Genomic DNA, 13178 nt, shown 5'->3' with positions numbered 1-13178 from the left:
CCAGAGCTTAGGGTTGGTTCATGCCTATCACTCTTGAGGGGAGAATGTGCGTCTTTCTCCTGACAGTTGAACTCCTCAGCCCGCGGGGAGGGCAGGGCTCCTGCCTCTCCCTTGGGTGATGGGTGTAAGGCTGGGAGCGTAGGCCCAGGACCCTCAGCTGGGAGCGCAGGCCCGGAGCCTCAGTGTCCCCCTGTGTCTTGCAGTCCTGGCGGTGGCCTCATCATCATTGACAGCATGCCAGACATCCGGAAACGGAAACCCATTCCCCTCGTGAGCGACCTGGTGAGCTGCTCCATGCTCCTACCCTGAGGGCGACTGCTGGGAGCGGTGTGCAAGCTGCACAACTGCCTGCGGCGGCCCTGAGGCTGGGGGCTGCCCAGGCGGCAGTCCTTGGGACTAATGTACCCTGGTTTCCACCCCCATGCATCCTGGACCTTAGGCTATGGTGAGTGATGGTGAGCATGTGTGTCTCCCCAGACACCCTCCTTTGGGTGGATCTTTCAGCTGTGCCCCTTGTGTGGGTTCCAAGGCTCTCGAGTGGGAAAGCAGGTGTTCTCACGCTTGGAGCTACCTTGATTCATGCCCGGCTGAGAGTTTTGCTCAGTGGATGTCTCCCAAGTCCTGCCTTTGGGGTGTGGGAAATTCACCTCCCAAGATTCCTTCTAACCTAGTCCCCTTGCCACTGCCCCTTCCACCCCTGTCCCCCCATCCCCGCCCCGGGCACTACAACCTCCCCTGTGCGGCCGGCACTCACTGGCGACCTTCCTGCCACAGTCACTGGTCCAGTCGCGGAAGGCGGGCATCACCTCGGCCTTGGCCTCCAGCACGTTAAACAATGAGGAGCTGGTGAGTCAGGGGTCTCTGGAAGTGGCCCCGTGACGATATAGGAGCGGGGGTAGGGTGGGGTGTCCGGGACACCCTTGTCCCACGCGGCCCTCATTCCCTCAGAAAAACCATGTTTACAAGAAGACCTTGCAAGCCTTAATCTACCCCATCTCCTGCACCACGCCGCACAACTTCGAGGTGTGGACGGCCACCACGCCCACCTACTGCTACGAGTGCGAGGGGCTGCTGTGGGGCATCGCGCGGCAGGGCATGCGCTGCACGGAGTGCGGCGTGAAGTGCCACGAGAAGTGCCAGGACCTGCTCAACGCGGACTGCCTGCAGCGTGAGGGGCGGAGCCAGGGTGGGAGGGGCGTGGCCGAGACGGGTGGGCGTGGCCGGACTTCACCAGACCTCTCACTATGTGAGGTGCAGGTGGGGGCCCCCAGACAGGAGGGGAAGGGCCAGGCTGGAGTGGGCCAGGGCTGAGCAGTGTGGTCAGCTTGGGTGGGTGAGCTGAGGGGGCGTGTCGGGGCTGGCTGCAGAAGCTTAATGGGGTGGGATGCCACAGGGATAATAGCCAGAGGCAAGGCAACGGGCATGGTTATGTGGGCGGGGCTTAGGCTAGGGGCGCGGCTCCTCACGGTTTGTGCGTAGCAGTTCTCAACGCGTGTGCCATGATCCCTTTGGGGGACACAAATCAGATATCCTGCATGCTTACCGTACGATTCGTAAGAGTAGAAAGATTACAGTTATGAAATATCAACGAAACACCTTTATGGTTGGGGTCACCACACCGTGAGGAACTGTATTATAGGGGGTCGCTGCATTGGGAATGTGAGAATATTAAGTCCTGGGACAGGAGAAGGGGCCTTAGAAGGGGCCTTAGTTAGAGGAGCTGAGGCGGTAGAGGCAGAGGGTGCTGGTCTGTGCAGGGCCTTTCAGGTGAGAAAGACATGTCTGCCCTACAACTCTGCCTTAGAGAAACGAGGCCCTCAGGAGGGGAGGGGACCGAGGGATAGCAAAGTGCTGGTGCTCTAACAGGGCGGACCTTAGAAAGGAAGGACGCTCACCTGACTGGAAGGCTGTGGGTGAACAGGCTCAGACACCGTGATTGGTCATTGACAGGAGAGAGAGGGAGGAAGAGAGGGCTCGGAGGAGGCGGGGCCTCGCTAAGGGTGTGGCCCAGAGGGCGGGGCCTAGAGGGGGCGTGTCTCGTAGGATGTGCCCTCAGACACTACGATTTGTAGGTAGGCGGAGACTTCGTGTAGGCGTGACTCCTCGTGAGGCCTGTGGGCCAGACTCAGTGGGCAGGGAATTCAGAATACGACAGAGAGGGAGCTGCTTAGAGTGGAGGCCGGAGGTGGGCGGGGACTCGGGGTCCCAGAGGCTCAAAGGATTGGGTTCTGGGAAGGTGGGAGACTTTGGGGCCCTGGCCAGGCCGGAGCAGCCTCAGAGGTCTTGGCTTAGCCAGAACCCTGTGGGAACCGGCCTGGGATGGAGCCTTGGAGGCAAGCACCAAGGCTAGGTGCATCTGCGACGGCAGGGGCTGCGGAGAAGAGTTCCAAGCATGGCGCGGAGGACCGCACGCAGAACATCATCATGGTACTGAAGGACCGCATGAAGATCCGCGAGCGCAACAAACCTGAGATCTTCGAGCTGATCCAGGAGATCTTCGCTGTCACCAAGAGCTCGCACACGCAGCAGATGAAGGCCGTCAAGCAGAGCGTGCTGGACGGCACGTCCAAGTGGTCCGCCAAAATCAGCATCACGGGTGCGTGTGCGCAGACAGCCCCCGGTGTGGGGGGTTGGGGAGAGAACCGAGGGGTGCATGGAACTGAGGGAGCGCGCTCCGGCTTGAGGACCTTAGGGCATGCCAGAATGGTCCCACCTATGGTGCATAAGTGGGTGGATGGGTGAGTGGGTTGATGGATGGGGCCTGAAGGCTTGGATGTGTGAATGGATGGATGACAAGCCTTAGATGGATGGGTGGGTGGGTGAGAGGGTGGGCGAATGGGTAGGGGGGCCAGATGCTAGGCTAGATATATCGAGAGGAGAGTGGGTGGGTGGGTGGAAGGATGGGTGGGTGCAGGCTTAGAGGGATGGGTGGGTAGGTGGCAGATGGAAAACAGCAGAGAGGAGTGGATGGGTGGATGCATGCATGGATGGGTGAATGGTTGATGGGTAGGTAGATGAATAGGTGGGTAGGTGGGTGGGTGACAGGAGAGATAGATAAATGGGTGGACTCGTGAGAAGGTAGGTGTAGCAGCTCAGGAGCCCTGCGGCAAGGCTCTGGCAAGACTAGCTGGGCTGTGTCTGTGGCTGCCCCACGTCACTTGCTAGTGGCCGCTTTTGGTGAGTTCACCCTTTTGAACACACGTTTGTGTGGTGTGTGTCTTTCAGTGGTCTGTGCCCAGGGCTTGCAGGCCAAGGACAAGACAGGCTCCAGTGATCCTTATGTCACCGTCCAGGTTGGGAAGACCAAGAAAAGGACAAAAACCATCTACGGGAACCTCAACCCGGTGTGGGAAGAGAACTTCCACTTGTGAGTCGCTGACTGGTTCCCGGCTCCAACCTAGGCTCGCTTGCGGGTCAAGCTTACAGGGGCCCCTGCAGCTGGACGCTGGGCAGCCCCCTGACACCTGCCCCTTCAATCTCCCCCACACAGTGAGTGTCACAACTCCTCCGACCGGATCAAAGTGCGCGTCTGGGATGAAGATGACGACATCAAATCCCGCGTGAAACAGAGGTTTAAGAGGGAGTCCGATGACTTCCTGGGTCAGACGATCATCGAGGTGCGAACGCTGAGCGGCGAGATGGACGTGTGGTACAATCTGGGTGAGTGCGGGGAGGCCTCAGGGAGGGTCGAAATTGGAGAGAGATGTGACCCAGGAAATGCAGCACAAGAGACCCTGGGGTCAGGCCGCAGAGCTTCGTACGCTGCCCTGGAACCTTCTAACGCCATGTCTCACAACGCACAGACAAGAGAACGGACAAGTCCGCGGTGTCGGGGGCCATTCGGCTTCATATCAGTGTGGAGATCAAAGGGGAGGAGAAGGTGGCGCCCTACCATGTCCAGTACACCTGTCTGCACGAGGTAAGGCCCTCAGTGCCAAGCACAGTCAGCTCCTTCATCACCGTGTCCTGTGCAACCATGCACCTCAGGTGGTTCCCCACTCGGTCCCCTCCCCCTGAGAAACGACTATGCGTGTACCAAGGACCCTCTCGTGGGCCTCCAGGCCAGCTCTCAAGGCTGCACTCCTGCCTGGCCTTCTGGGGAGAATGCTGTCCCCGAGTGGCGCTTCCCAAATGAGTGTGGCCCAGTGACGACTAAACAGAGGGACAAAGAATAAGATCAACATTCTTGGGGGTGACCGGGGCGTGGCCAAGGGAGTGGGTGGGTGACACAGGGTGGGGGATGCAGAGTTAAGTGATCTCTAGTGATCTCCAGAAATAAACGGAGTGCTTGGGGGGCTCTGGGGGGAGTCGGATACACAGAAAAGTGAACAATGGATGGATGGGGGGTGTGTTCAGGCAGTGGATAAGATATGTGGGATAGTCAGATGGGTGGGTGGACGGACGGATGGATGGACAGATGGGGGTTGTGGGTGGGTGAGTGGTGTGTGTGTGTGTGTGTGTGTGTGTGTGTGTGTGTGTGTGTGTGTGTGAAACCCGGTGCTGCGGAGGATGATGGATGACAGCCGGTGGATGAGTGGCTGGAAGGAGGGGTGATGTGAGCCTGTCCTCCAGGCCCCCTCCTCACTGCCAGTGACGTGTCTCTCCGATGCAGAACCTGTTCCACTTCGTGACAGACGTGCAGAACAACGGCGTGGTGAAGATCCCTGATGCGAAGGGCGATGACGCGTGGAAGGTTTACTATGACGAGACCGCCCAGGAGATTGTGGATGAATTCGCCATGCGCTACGGCGTGGAGTCCATCTACCAAGCCATGACGTGAGGGCGCAGTCGGCGGGCGGGAGCCTGGGCTGACCCTGGCAGGCCTGGGGAAGGGGGTGCGCGTCACATCCCCAGGAGATTATCAGGGTGCTGCTGCTATAGGCGGGTGGGGACCAGGGAGCCAGTGAGGGGCGGAGAGAAGCAGCAGCCGAGACAGACGGAGATGGGTCAGAGGGTGGCACGCACCTGCGACATCACCGCTCGGGGCCACGGCAGAAAGATCATCCTTCGCTAAATACTGGATTTGAAACTAGCCTGGGTTACATGAGATTCTGTCTCAAGAAACAGAATTTAAAAATGCGGGAGATCCCAGCACTGGGGAGGCAGAGGCAGGTGGATTTCTGTGAGTTCAAGGACAGCCTGGTCTACAAAGTGAGTCCAGGACAGTCAAGGCTACATAGAGAAACCTTGTCTCGAAGAACAAAAACAAACAAACAAAAAAATGTGGAAGAAAGGGCATGGGATTCACAGAGGTAATCAGAGGACTGAGCCAGGCCAAGGGAAAGGAGATCAGGAACAGGGGCCATCTCCCAGGTGGTGTCTTGGAGTTCTGGGGACCCCACAATCTTGGTCCCTAGACCCAGTGCCTCCTGCTCCCGCCCGCCAGCCACTTTGCCTGCCTCTCCTCCAAGTACATGTGCCCTGGGGTACCCGCTGTCATGAGCACCCTGCTTGCCAACATCAACGCCTACTACGCTCACACCACCGCCTCCACCAACGTGTCTGCCTCCGACCGCTTCGCTGCCTCCAACTTCGGGGTCAGTCTGAGGGCCCAGGGTTGGACAGACTTCCTTAGTCCATAGCAGCATGTCTGTGTGCCTCTGCCCCAGCGTCTGCCTGTCTCAGAGCCTCAGTTTGCTCAGCCGTAGAATGGAGTCTGACATTAAGAGTGGGTAGAGTGGCCAGGAGGTGGTGGTGCACGCTTTTAATCCCAACACCTGGGAGGCAGAGGCAGGCGAATCTCTGAGTTCAAGGCCAGCCTGGTGTACAGAACCAGTCCCAGGACAGCCAAGGTTATACAGAGAAACCCTGTTTTGAGAAACCAACTCCTTCCCCCAAGGTAGAGTTGGTAGAATGCTTGAAGCTCTTCTGTAGGATAACTAAGGCCTCAGTTCACTCCTCACACCACGTGACCCAGTTATGGCGACTTACATGCTTGTAGCCTCAGGAGGCTGAGGCAGGACGACCTTCAGTTCCTGGCCAGCCTGAGCTACAGAGACCCTGTGTCAAAAGGATAGAAAGATATGGGGTGTGGTTGGGTGGCGGTTCTTGGTTAGGGAGCACCCAGCCAATTAGCAGCCATCATTCAGTGACGTCACCGCAGCCCTGACCCTCCACCCTCCCCCATCTTCCACTTAGAAAGAGCGCTTTGTGAAACTCCTGGACCAGCTCCACAACTCGCTGCGAATCGACCTGTCCATGTACCGGGTGAGAGGCGCTTGTGCCTGAGTCTGCTCCCTGGAGCTTGTGTCCCTGTGGGGGACAGTCGCCCAGAGCAGAGAGAGGGCCAGGGACCCAGGGCAGCCTGCACATGCTCCTGTGTCCCCACGTGCGGAAGCTGGGGACTGTTTGCTCCAACGCAGCACGGGGCACTGTCATGTCATCCCCGTCCCCCGTCCCCCCACCCCCCACCCGCCTCCGTCTCTCATCACCTGCCTGATCCGACAGAACAACTTCCCGGCCAGCAGCCCGGAGCGGCTACAGGACCTCAAATCCACTGTGGACCTTCTCACCAGCATCACCTTCTTCCGCATGAAGGTGGGTGTCCCCCAAGGTGTGCCCTGCCTGTCCTCACCCAGCCGTGGGAAGAATTCTAGTGGCTCGACCGTGGCCACTGCTACAGTGCGTCCTTAACCACATAGCAGGGGCTGGCAACGTGGTGCAGTGGCTAACGGTGCTCGCCATGGAACCTGGCTATGCAAGTTCCATCCCCTGGACCCACATGGCAGAAGCAGAGAGCTGACTCCGACAGGCTGTCCTCTGGCCTCCAAATGCACTTGTGCACACGCACGCACACACACATACACACAACATGCACACACAGGTGCTAAAAATGTATATGATCAAAAACTCGGAAAAATGGGCTGGTGAGATGGCTCAGTAGTTTTAGCTGACCTTCCAGAGATCCTAAGTTCAACTCCCAGCAACCACATGGTGGCTCACAGCCATCTGTAATGGGATCTGACACCCTCATCTGGTGTGCATGAAGACAATATACTCATATACATAAAAAATAAATTAATTAACAACAACAAGCCAGGAAAATCATTTAGATGTGGTAGCACACACTTTTACTCCCAGCCCTCAGGAAGCAGAATTGAGCCTTTTCTAGGAGTTTGGGGCCAGCCTGGTCTACATGGTGAGACAAATAAATAATAGACAATAGAAGCACTGTGGGAAAACCGGTCAATCAACAGGTAGCACCTAACACCCCCGCCCTGCGAGGCCCCGCCCCCTTACCCAGCCCGCCATGCTTTCAGGTTCAGGAACTGCAGAGCCCGCCGCGTGCCAGCCAGGTGGTGAAGGACTGCGTGAAGGCCTGCCTCAACTCCACCTACGAGTACATCTTCAACAACTGCCATGAGCTGTACGGCCGGGAGTACCAGACAGACCCGGTGAGGCCTGGAGCGTCACCTGCCCAGGCGCCTGGGGACACGTGCTTGGTTCTGAGTCCAGGGCTTAGGGACCACACGTCAGGGCTGGGGAACAATCTCAATAAGAAAAGAGTGGTTAGCCGGGCGTGGTGGTGCATGCCTTTAATCCCAGCACTCGGGAGGCAGAGGCGGGCGGATCACTGTGAGTTCGAGGCCAGCCTGGTCGACAAAGTAAGTCCAGGACAGCCAAGGCTACAGAGAGACCCTGTCTCGAAAAAAAAAAAAAAAAAAAAAAAAAAAAAAAAAAAAGAAAAAAAGAAAAGAGTGGTTGGTGCCTTCAGTGGAGGACTTAGCACCGAGTACTCGACAGGCACTCAAAAATGAACTTGTCAGCCAGGCGTGATGACTCCTGCCTTTAATCCCAGCACTCGACAAGCAGAGGCAGGTGGATCGCTGTGCATTCGAGGCCAGCCTGGTCTACAGAGTGAGTCCAGGACAGCCAAGGCTACACAGAGAAACCCTGTCTCGAAAAACAAAACAAAAAAAATTTTTTAGATGTGCATGTTGGGTTTGAGGTAAAGCTTCAAGACTAGGGGAGAGTCTCTACTTTGCAAAGGTTCAGTGAGTCAAGCTGGGGAGGCCGCTCAGGGTTAAGAGTCCTGACTGCTCTTCCAGAGTTCCCGAGTTTGGTTCCCGGCACCCACCCGGCGGCCCAGGGCAGCTATAACTGCCGTGCCTCTGGCCTCCTTGGGTACCCACATACCTACAGTGTACTACAGATGAGCAGAAATGCATGTAAAATTAAAAAGGAAAAGAACGGGAGGGCGGGCTGTGGGGAGGGCGGGCTGTGGGGAGGGCGTGGGCTTGCCGCCAAGCCTGCTTATCTGTGGCTCAGCCCTGGGACCCACCTGGTGGAAGACGACAGCCCATCCCCCTCGTCCTGGCCCTCGGGACAGTGAGACATCAGGAGGGAGCGTTCCTGGCCAGCCTGAACCACATCTTGAGTCTCCAACTCAGGAAAGAAGCCAGCGGTTTAGGCTGGCCTGAGGCTGGCACCGCAGTCTGGAGCGGGGAGGTGGGGGGGGGGCAGCTGCTGTCTCTGTGCCTTCGCCACTCACCAGGCTCCTGCGGCCGGCGCCCTGCACCAGGCTTCCCGCCCTCTCCACCCCATGTGGAAACATTGTCTCCTCTGTGTCTTTCAGGCCAGGAAGGGCGAGGTGCCCCCGGAGGAGCAGGGCCCCAGCATCAAGAACCTGGATTTCTGGTCCAAGCTGATCACACTCATCGTGTCCATCATCGAGGAGGACAAGAACTCCTACACGCCCTGCCTCAACCAGTGAGCGCCACGCGGGGCCGGCGGCAGGCGGCCTGCTCCCTATGTCACAGAATGGCCGTCTCTGGAAGCTGCGAATGTGTGTGTGCGCGTGTGTATGTGTGTGTGTGCGTGTGCGTATGTGTGCATACATGTGTGCGTATACGTGCATGTGTGTGTATGTGTGTGTGCATGTGTGTGTGTGGTCCTATTGGCTGGCTTTTTATTTTGTGGTTGAGTCTCCGTAAAGCTCCTCACTCTAACTCACTCTGTAGCCCAGGTTGGCCCTTAGCTTGAAATCTTCCTGCCTCGGTTTCCTGAGAAGCTGGGAAGACAGGCCTGAACCACAGGTCCACCTGTGGAAGTTAGAGTCGGACTACAGGAGTTTGAGTGTGTGTTTACAACTGGGGCATGAACTTTAAATTTTGTATTAATTAACATTTATTTTACTTTATTTTTTAAAGTATGTATTATGTTATGAGTTTGGGTGTTGTGCCTGCATGCTTGGTACCTACAGAGGACAGCAGGGGGCGTTAGAGGCCCTGGAACTGCGGTTATAGATGTGTCTGTCTGTGTGCATGTATGTGTGTGCACATGTGTATGTGTTGTGTGTGTGTGCACGTGTGTCTGTGTGTGTCTCTGTGGTGTGTGTGTGTGGCAGGCACAGGACAGCTTATGGGAGTCAGTCTCTCCCTTCACCATGTGGATGATCCTAGGGACTGAACCCAGGCCTTCAGGCTTGGTGGTGTAAGACTGAGACCTCCAGAGAGATCTCTAGTCTGTACCCGGAGTCCCCAGAGAGAAATGGAGTCCGATGTCGATGCAATACACACAGGAATTTCATTGTATCGATGCGCACTGCGGTCTGACAAGCTCTTTCAAGCTGCAGAAAGTAGCTACCCCTGAAAGCAGGCACAAGCGGTTTTTATATCTTTTTGTAAAAGCAGAATTTAGCAGGCTAGCTAGGAGGGGTAAGTACATTCCAGGGGTAGGGGCAGTGGAATATTTTTAGATACAGCTGGACCCCCAGCGTAGGCTGGCTGGCCTTGAGTCAAGCTGGACCCTACAAGGGGCCAAACAGCTACAGAACACACATAGTGATTTGATATTGATACCTTGGTTCAGTATCAATATTGCTTTCTGGCCCCTCCAGTGGCAAGCGCCTCTACCCACTGGCCTAGAAATAAACCGGAGTATAGACTGCTGGACTGGCTGGGCCGCACACCTGCTGTCCCAGCTGCTCGTCATGCTACAGGAGGGGCTCGGAGGGTGGCCTTGGCAACGCGGAGGGACCCCATCCCAGCCCTGCGCAGTGTGCAGTGCTGTGCGGCGTGCGACTGTGGGGACGCGGCCTCTTACGGATTGGCCTCTGTGCGATACTTAACAAATAGCTGAAGGAGCCACTGAATCGGTTTCTTTCAAAGTGAGCACTGGAGTGAGGGTGGGAGCGTCAACCCTGACACCTCATGGTGACGTAGGTGTGGGCTTAAGACAGGTACTTACAGAGGCCGCTGCATCCCGACGGGCAGGCGACTGGATGCGCTGGCGGCTGATGGGCTAGCCTGGCCTTCAGGCCGTCTGCCCTGCAGCAGGAGGTCCGAGTGCAGCCGTCCATCCTAGCTCCGGGTTCCGTGTCTTTTCCCAGGTTTCCACAGGAGCTGAACGTGGGGAAGATCAGCGCTGAGGTGATGTGGAGCCTCTTTGCCCAAGACATGAAGTACGCCATGGAGGGTGAGTCTCTGAGCCCACGCGGGCGGGGTGCCGGTGGGTGCTGACGGGGTGCTGCCGTGAGCTTAGGGGTGTGCTGGCGGGGTGCCGGCGGGGTGATGGGGGGTGCCAGTGGGATGCCGGCGGGTGCTGCCGTGAGCTTAGGGGTGTGCTGGCGGGGTGATGGGGGATGCCAGTGAGATGCTGGCGGGGTGCTGCCGTGGGCGAAGGGGTGATGGCGGGTGATGGTGGGGTGCCGGTAGGATGCTGGCGGGGTGCTGCCGTGGGCGGAGGGGAGTGCCTGCGGGGTGCTGGAGGCGCCAGGCCTCCGGGTTGAGCCTGTGTCCCTCCTGGCAGAGCATGACAAACACCGGCTGTGCAAGAGCGCCGACTACATGAACCTGCACTTCAAGGTCAAGTGGCTGTACAACGAGTACGTGGCCGAGCTGCCCGCCTTCAAGGACCGCGTGCCTGAGTACCCTGCGTAAGTCCCCGAGGCCCGCCCGCAGGAGGGTCACCAGACCCCGGGAGGCTTGCAGGGCCTAGGGTGCCGGGCCCACCTCCCTGACAGCGGACCCAGCATCCGCATCGCGTGGGTCAGGGTGAGAAGGAAGCCATCGTGTTGAGACAGAAGCGGTCACTGCAATATTTTCCCTCTGCGAAAGCTGAAAGCTCCTTCCTCTGCCTCCCCCATCCTCTTCCTCAAACTCTTCCTTCTTCCGAGTCGTCCTGGGGTACATAGTGAGTCTGAGGGTAGCCTGGGCTACGTCAACTCCTTATTTAAGAGAAACTCTAAGCAAACTGAAACCACAGGGGGACAACAGGCGGGGGCAGAGCCTCAGTCACCAGGTCCCGAGAGCTCAGACTGAAGCCTGCACCCCTGCTCCAGGTCAGAAGCGGGTCCAGCAGGCAGCGGTGGGCGGGCGGGGCGCAGCTCATCTGTCCCTTTTCAGGTGGTTTGAACCCTTTGTCATCCAGTGGTTGGACGAGAACGAGGAGGTGTCGCGAGACTTCCTGCACGGTGCGCTGGAGCGGGACAAGAAGGACGGGGTAAGGAGGCCGAGGGTGGTGGCCATGGACTGTCGGTGTGACTGTCTGGATGCCCCACTTGTGGGTGCTCTCCTCTGGGCATTCGGCGGCGGCGGGCGATGAGCTATGGCGGCTTCATCCAGCCCTCGGCTTCCGCCCTCCTGCGGCCTGGGCCTCCCCAGCGCGCCCCAGCCTGCTGCTGTCCTCTCCCTGCAGTTCCAGCAGACGTCGGAGCACGCCCTGTTCTCCTGCTCAGTGGTGGACGTCTTCTCCCAGCTCAACCAGAGCTTCGAGATCATCAAAAAGCTGGAGTGTCCCGACCCCCAGATCGTGGGCCACTACATGAGGCGCTTCGCCAAGGTTCGGCCTTGGGAGGGGTGAGGCGGGATGGGTGGTGGGGCCGAGGCTGGGTGTGGAACGCAGCTGGAGCGGTGGTGGAGGTGAGGCAAGGCGGAGTTGGGTGCTCTCAGCCCTGGAGATGAGCTGCACACGGGGTGGTTGGAGTTGATATGGAAGGTGAGGAGTGGGGACCCAGTTTAGCAGGGAAGCACTGGCCAAGGCCCTGGAACACCCTCAGCACCTCAAAAAGAAAAGCAAAAGGGGCAAAAATGAGGCTTTCCTAGTAACCCGAGGAAAAACGAAAGGCTGAGAAGGGTCAGTGAGATGGCTCAGTGGGTGAGGGGGCACCGGGACCCACAGAGTGGTAGGAGAGAATTGACTCCTATACAGGCACACACACACACACACACACACACACACACACACACACACACACACACGCACACACACATACACACACACACACGCACACACACATACACACACACACACACACGCACACACGCACACACACATACACACACACACATATACGCACACGCACACACGCTCACACCCACTCACCCACCCACCCCAACAAACTAATTAAATTTTAGCTGGGCCCAGTGGCGCATGCCTGTAATCCAGCACTCTGAGAGGCAGAGGTAGGGGGATCTCTGTGAGTTCAAGGCCATCCTGGTCTACAACTGTGAGTTCAGGACAGCCAAGGCTACATAGAGAAACACTGTCTCAAAAAACCAAAAATAAATAAAAAAGTAAAATAATAATAATAAATGATGATGATGATGGCTTAATTTATTACTTTTTTTTTGGTTTTTTTTGTTTTTTTGTTTTTTGAGACACGGTTTCTCTATGTAGCCTTGGCTGTCCTGGACTCACTTTGTAGACCAGGCTGGCCTCGAACTTACAGTGATCCACCTGCCTCTGCCTCTTGAGTGCTGAGATTAAAGACATGTGCCACCACAACTGGCCCATTAATTACATTTTAAAAATCTATGTTTGGGAGGTGGGGGTTGAAAGACTGGGCATGTAGCTCCGTGGTGGAGAACTTGCCTTAGGTGCAAGGTCCAGGGTCTCATCCCCAGCATGACACAAAGAAAAGTTAAACAAAACAGAAGTAGACAAAACACAAAGGCAATTATCAACTCCAAGGAAATCATAAAGTGAGGAGGTGAGTGTTCTGACTTGGGGCTGCAGGCTGGGTTCTGAGTTGCATGAGGATCCACAGTATGGGGTGCACGCAGGCAGAGCTGAGGCTAAAGGCTGGCGTCTGGATTCCACGTGGGGTCAGGTCACGCTGGACACCAGGGGTAGGTTAGTGTCACGATTAGTTCCTTCAAAGCAGAGCAGGGTGTGTGGGGCATAGAGGACTTGCATTTAATCTTTGCACTGGGAGGCCAAGGCCAACCTTGGCTACA

General features: G+C 57.1%; 1 protein-coding gene across 8 annotated transcripts in view; it reads left to right on the top strand.

The window, feature by feature from the left end:
* The window catches only part of UNC13A (unc-13 homolog A), a 49485-nt gene that overhangs the window by 16587 nt on the left and 19720 nt on the right, over nt 1-13178 (top strand). For all 8 annotated transcript variants that reach the window (XM_084759093.1, XM_084759091.1, XM_084759095.1 and 5 more), the window contains 17 exons: nt 204-282; nt 775-846; nt 949-1168; nt 2369-2596; nt 3226-3367; nt 3491-3660; nt 3804-3919; nt 4613-4776; nt 5387-5537; nt 6139-6207; nt 6448-6537; nt 7260-7394; nt 8576-8709; nt 10331-10416; nt 10750-10876; nt 11346-11442; nt 11638-11781. In XM_084759093.1, the coding sequence (XP_084615219.1) occupies nt 204-282; nt 775-846; nt 949-1168; nt 2369-2596; nt 3226-3367; nt 3491-3660; nt 3804-3919; nt 4613-4776; nt 5387-5537; nt 6139-6207; nt 6448-6537; nt 7260-7394; nt 8576-8709; nt 10331-10416; nt 10750-10876; nt 11346-11442; nt 11638-11781 (2224 nt within the window). The remainder of the gene's footprint in view (nt 1-203; nt 283-774; nt 847-948; nt 1169-2368; nt 2597-3225; nt 3368-3490; nt 3661-3803; nt 3920-4612; nt 4777-5386; nt 5538-6138; nt 6208-6447; nt 6538-7259; nt 7395-8575; nt 8710-10330; nt 10417-10749; nt 10877-11345; nt 11443-11637; nt 11782-13178) is intronic.

The sequence above is a fragment of the Acomys minous genome (assembly GCF_964271855.1).
Source record: "Acomys minous genome assembly, chromosome: 15".
Taxonomy (NCBI): domain Eukaryota; kingdom Metazoa; phylum Chordata; class Mammalia; order Rodentia; family Muridae; genus Acomys; species Acomys minous.
Note: the sequence above shows the minus strand (reverse complement) of the source record. Positions and strands in the feature narration are given on the sequence as shown.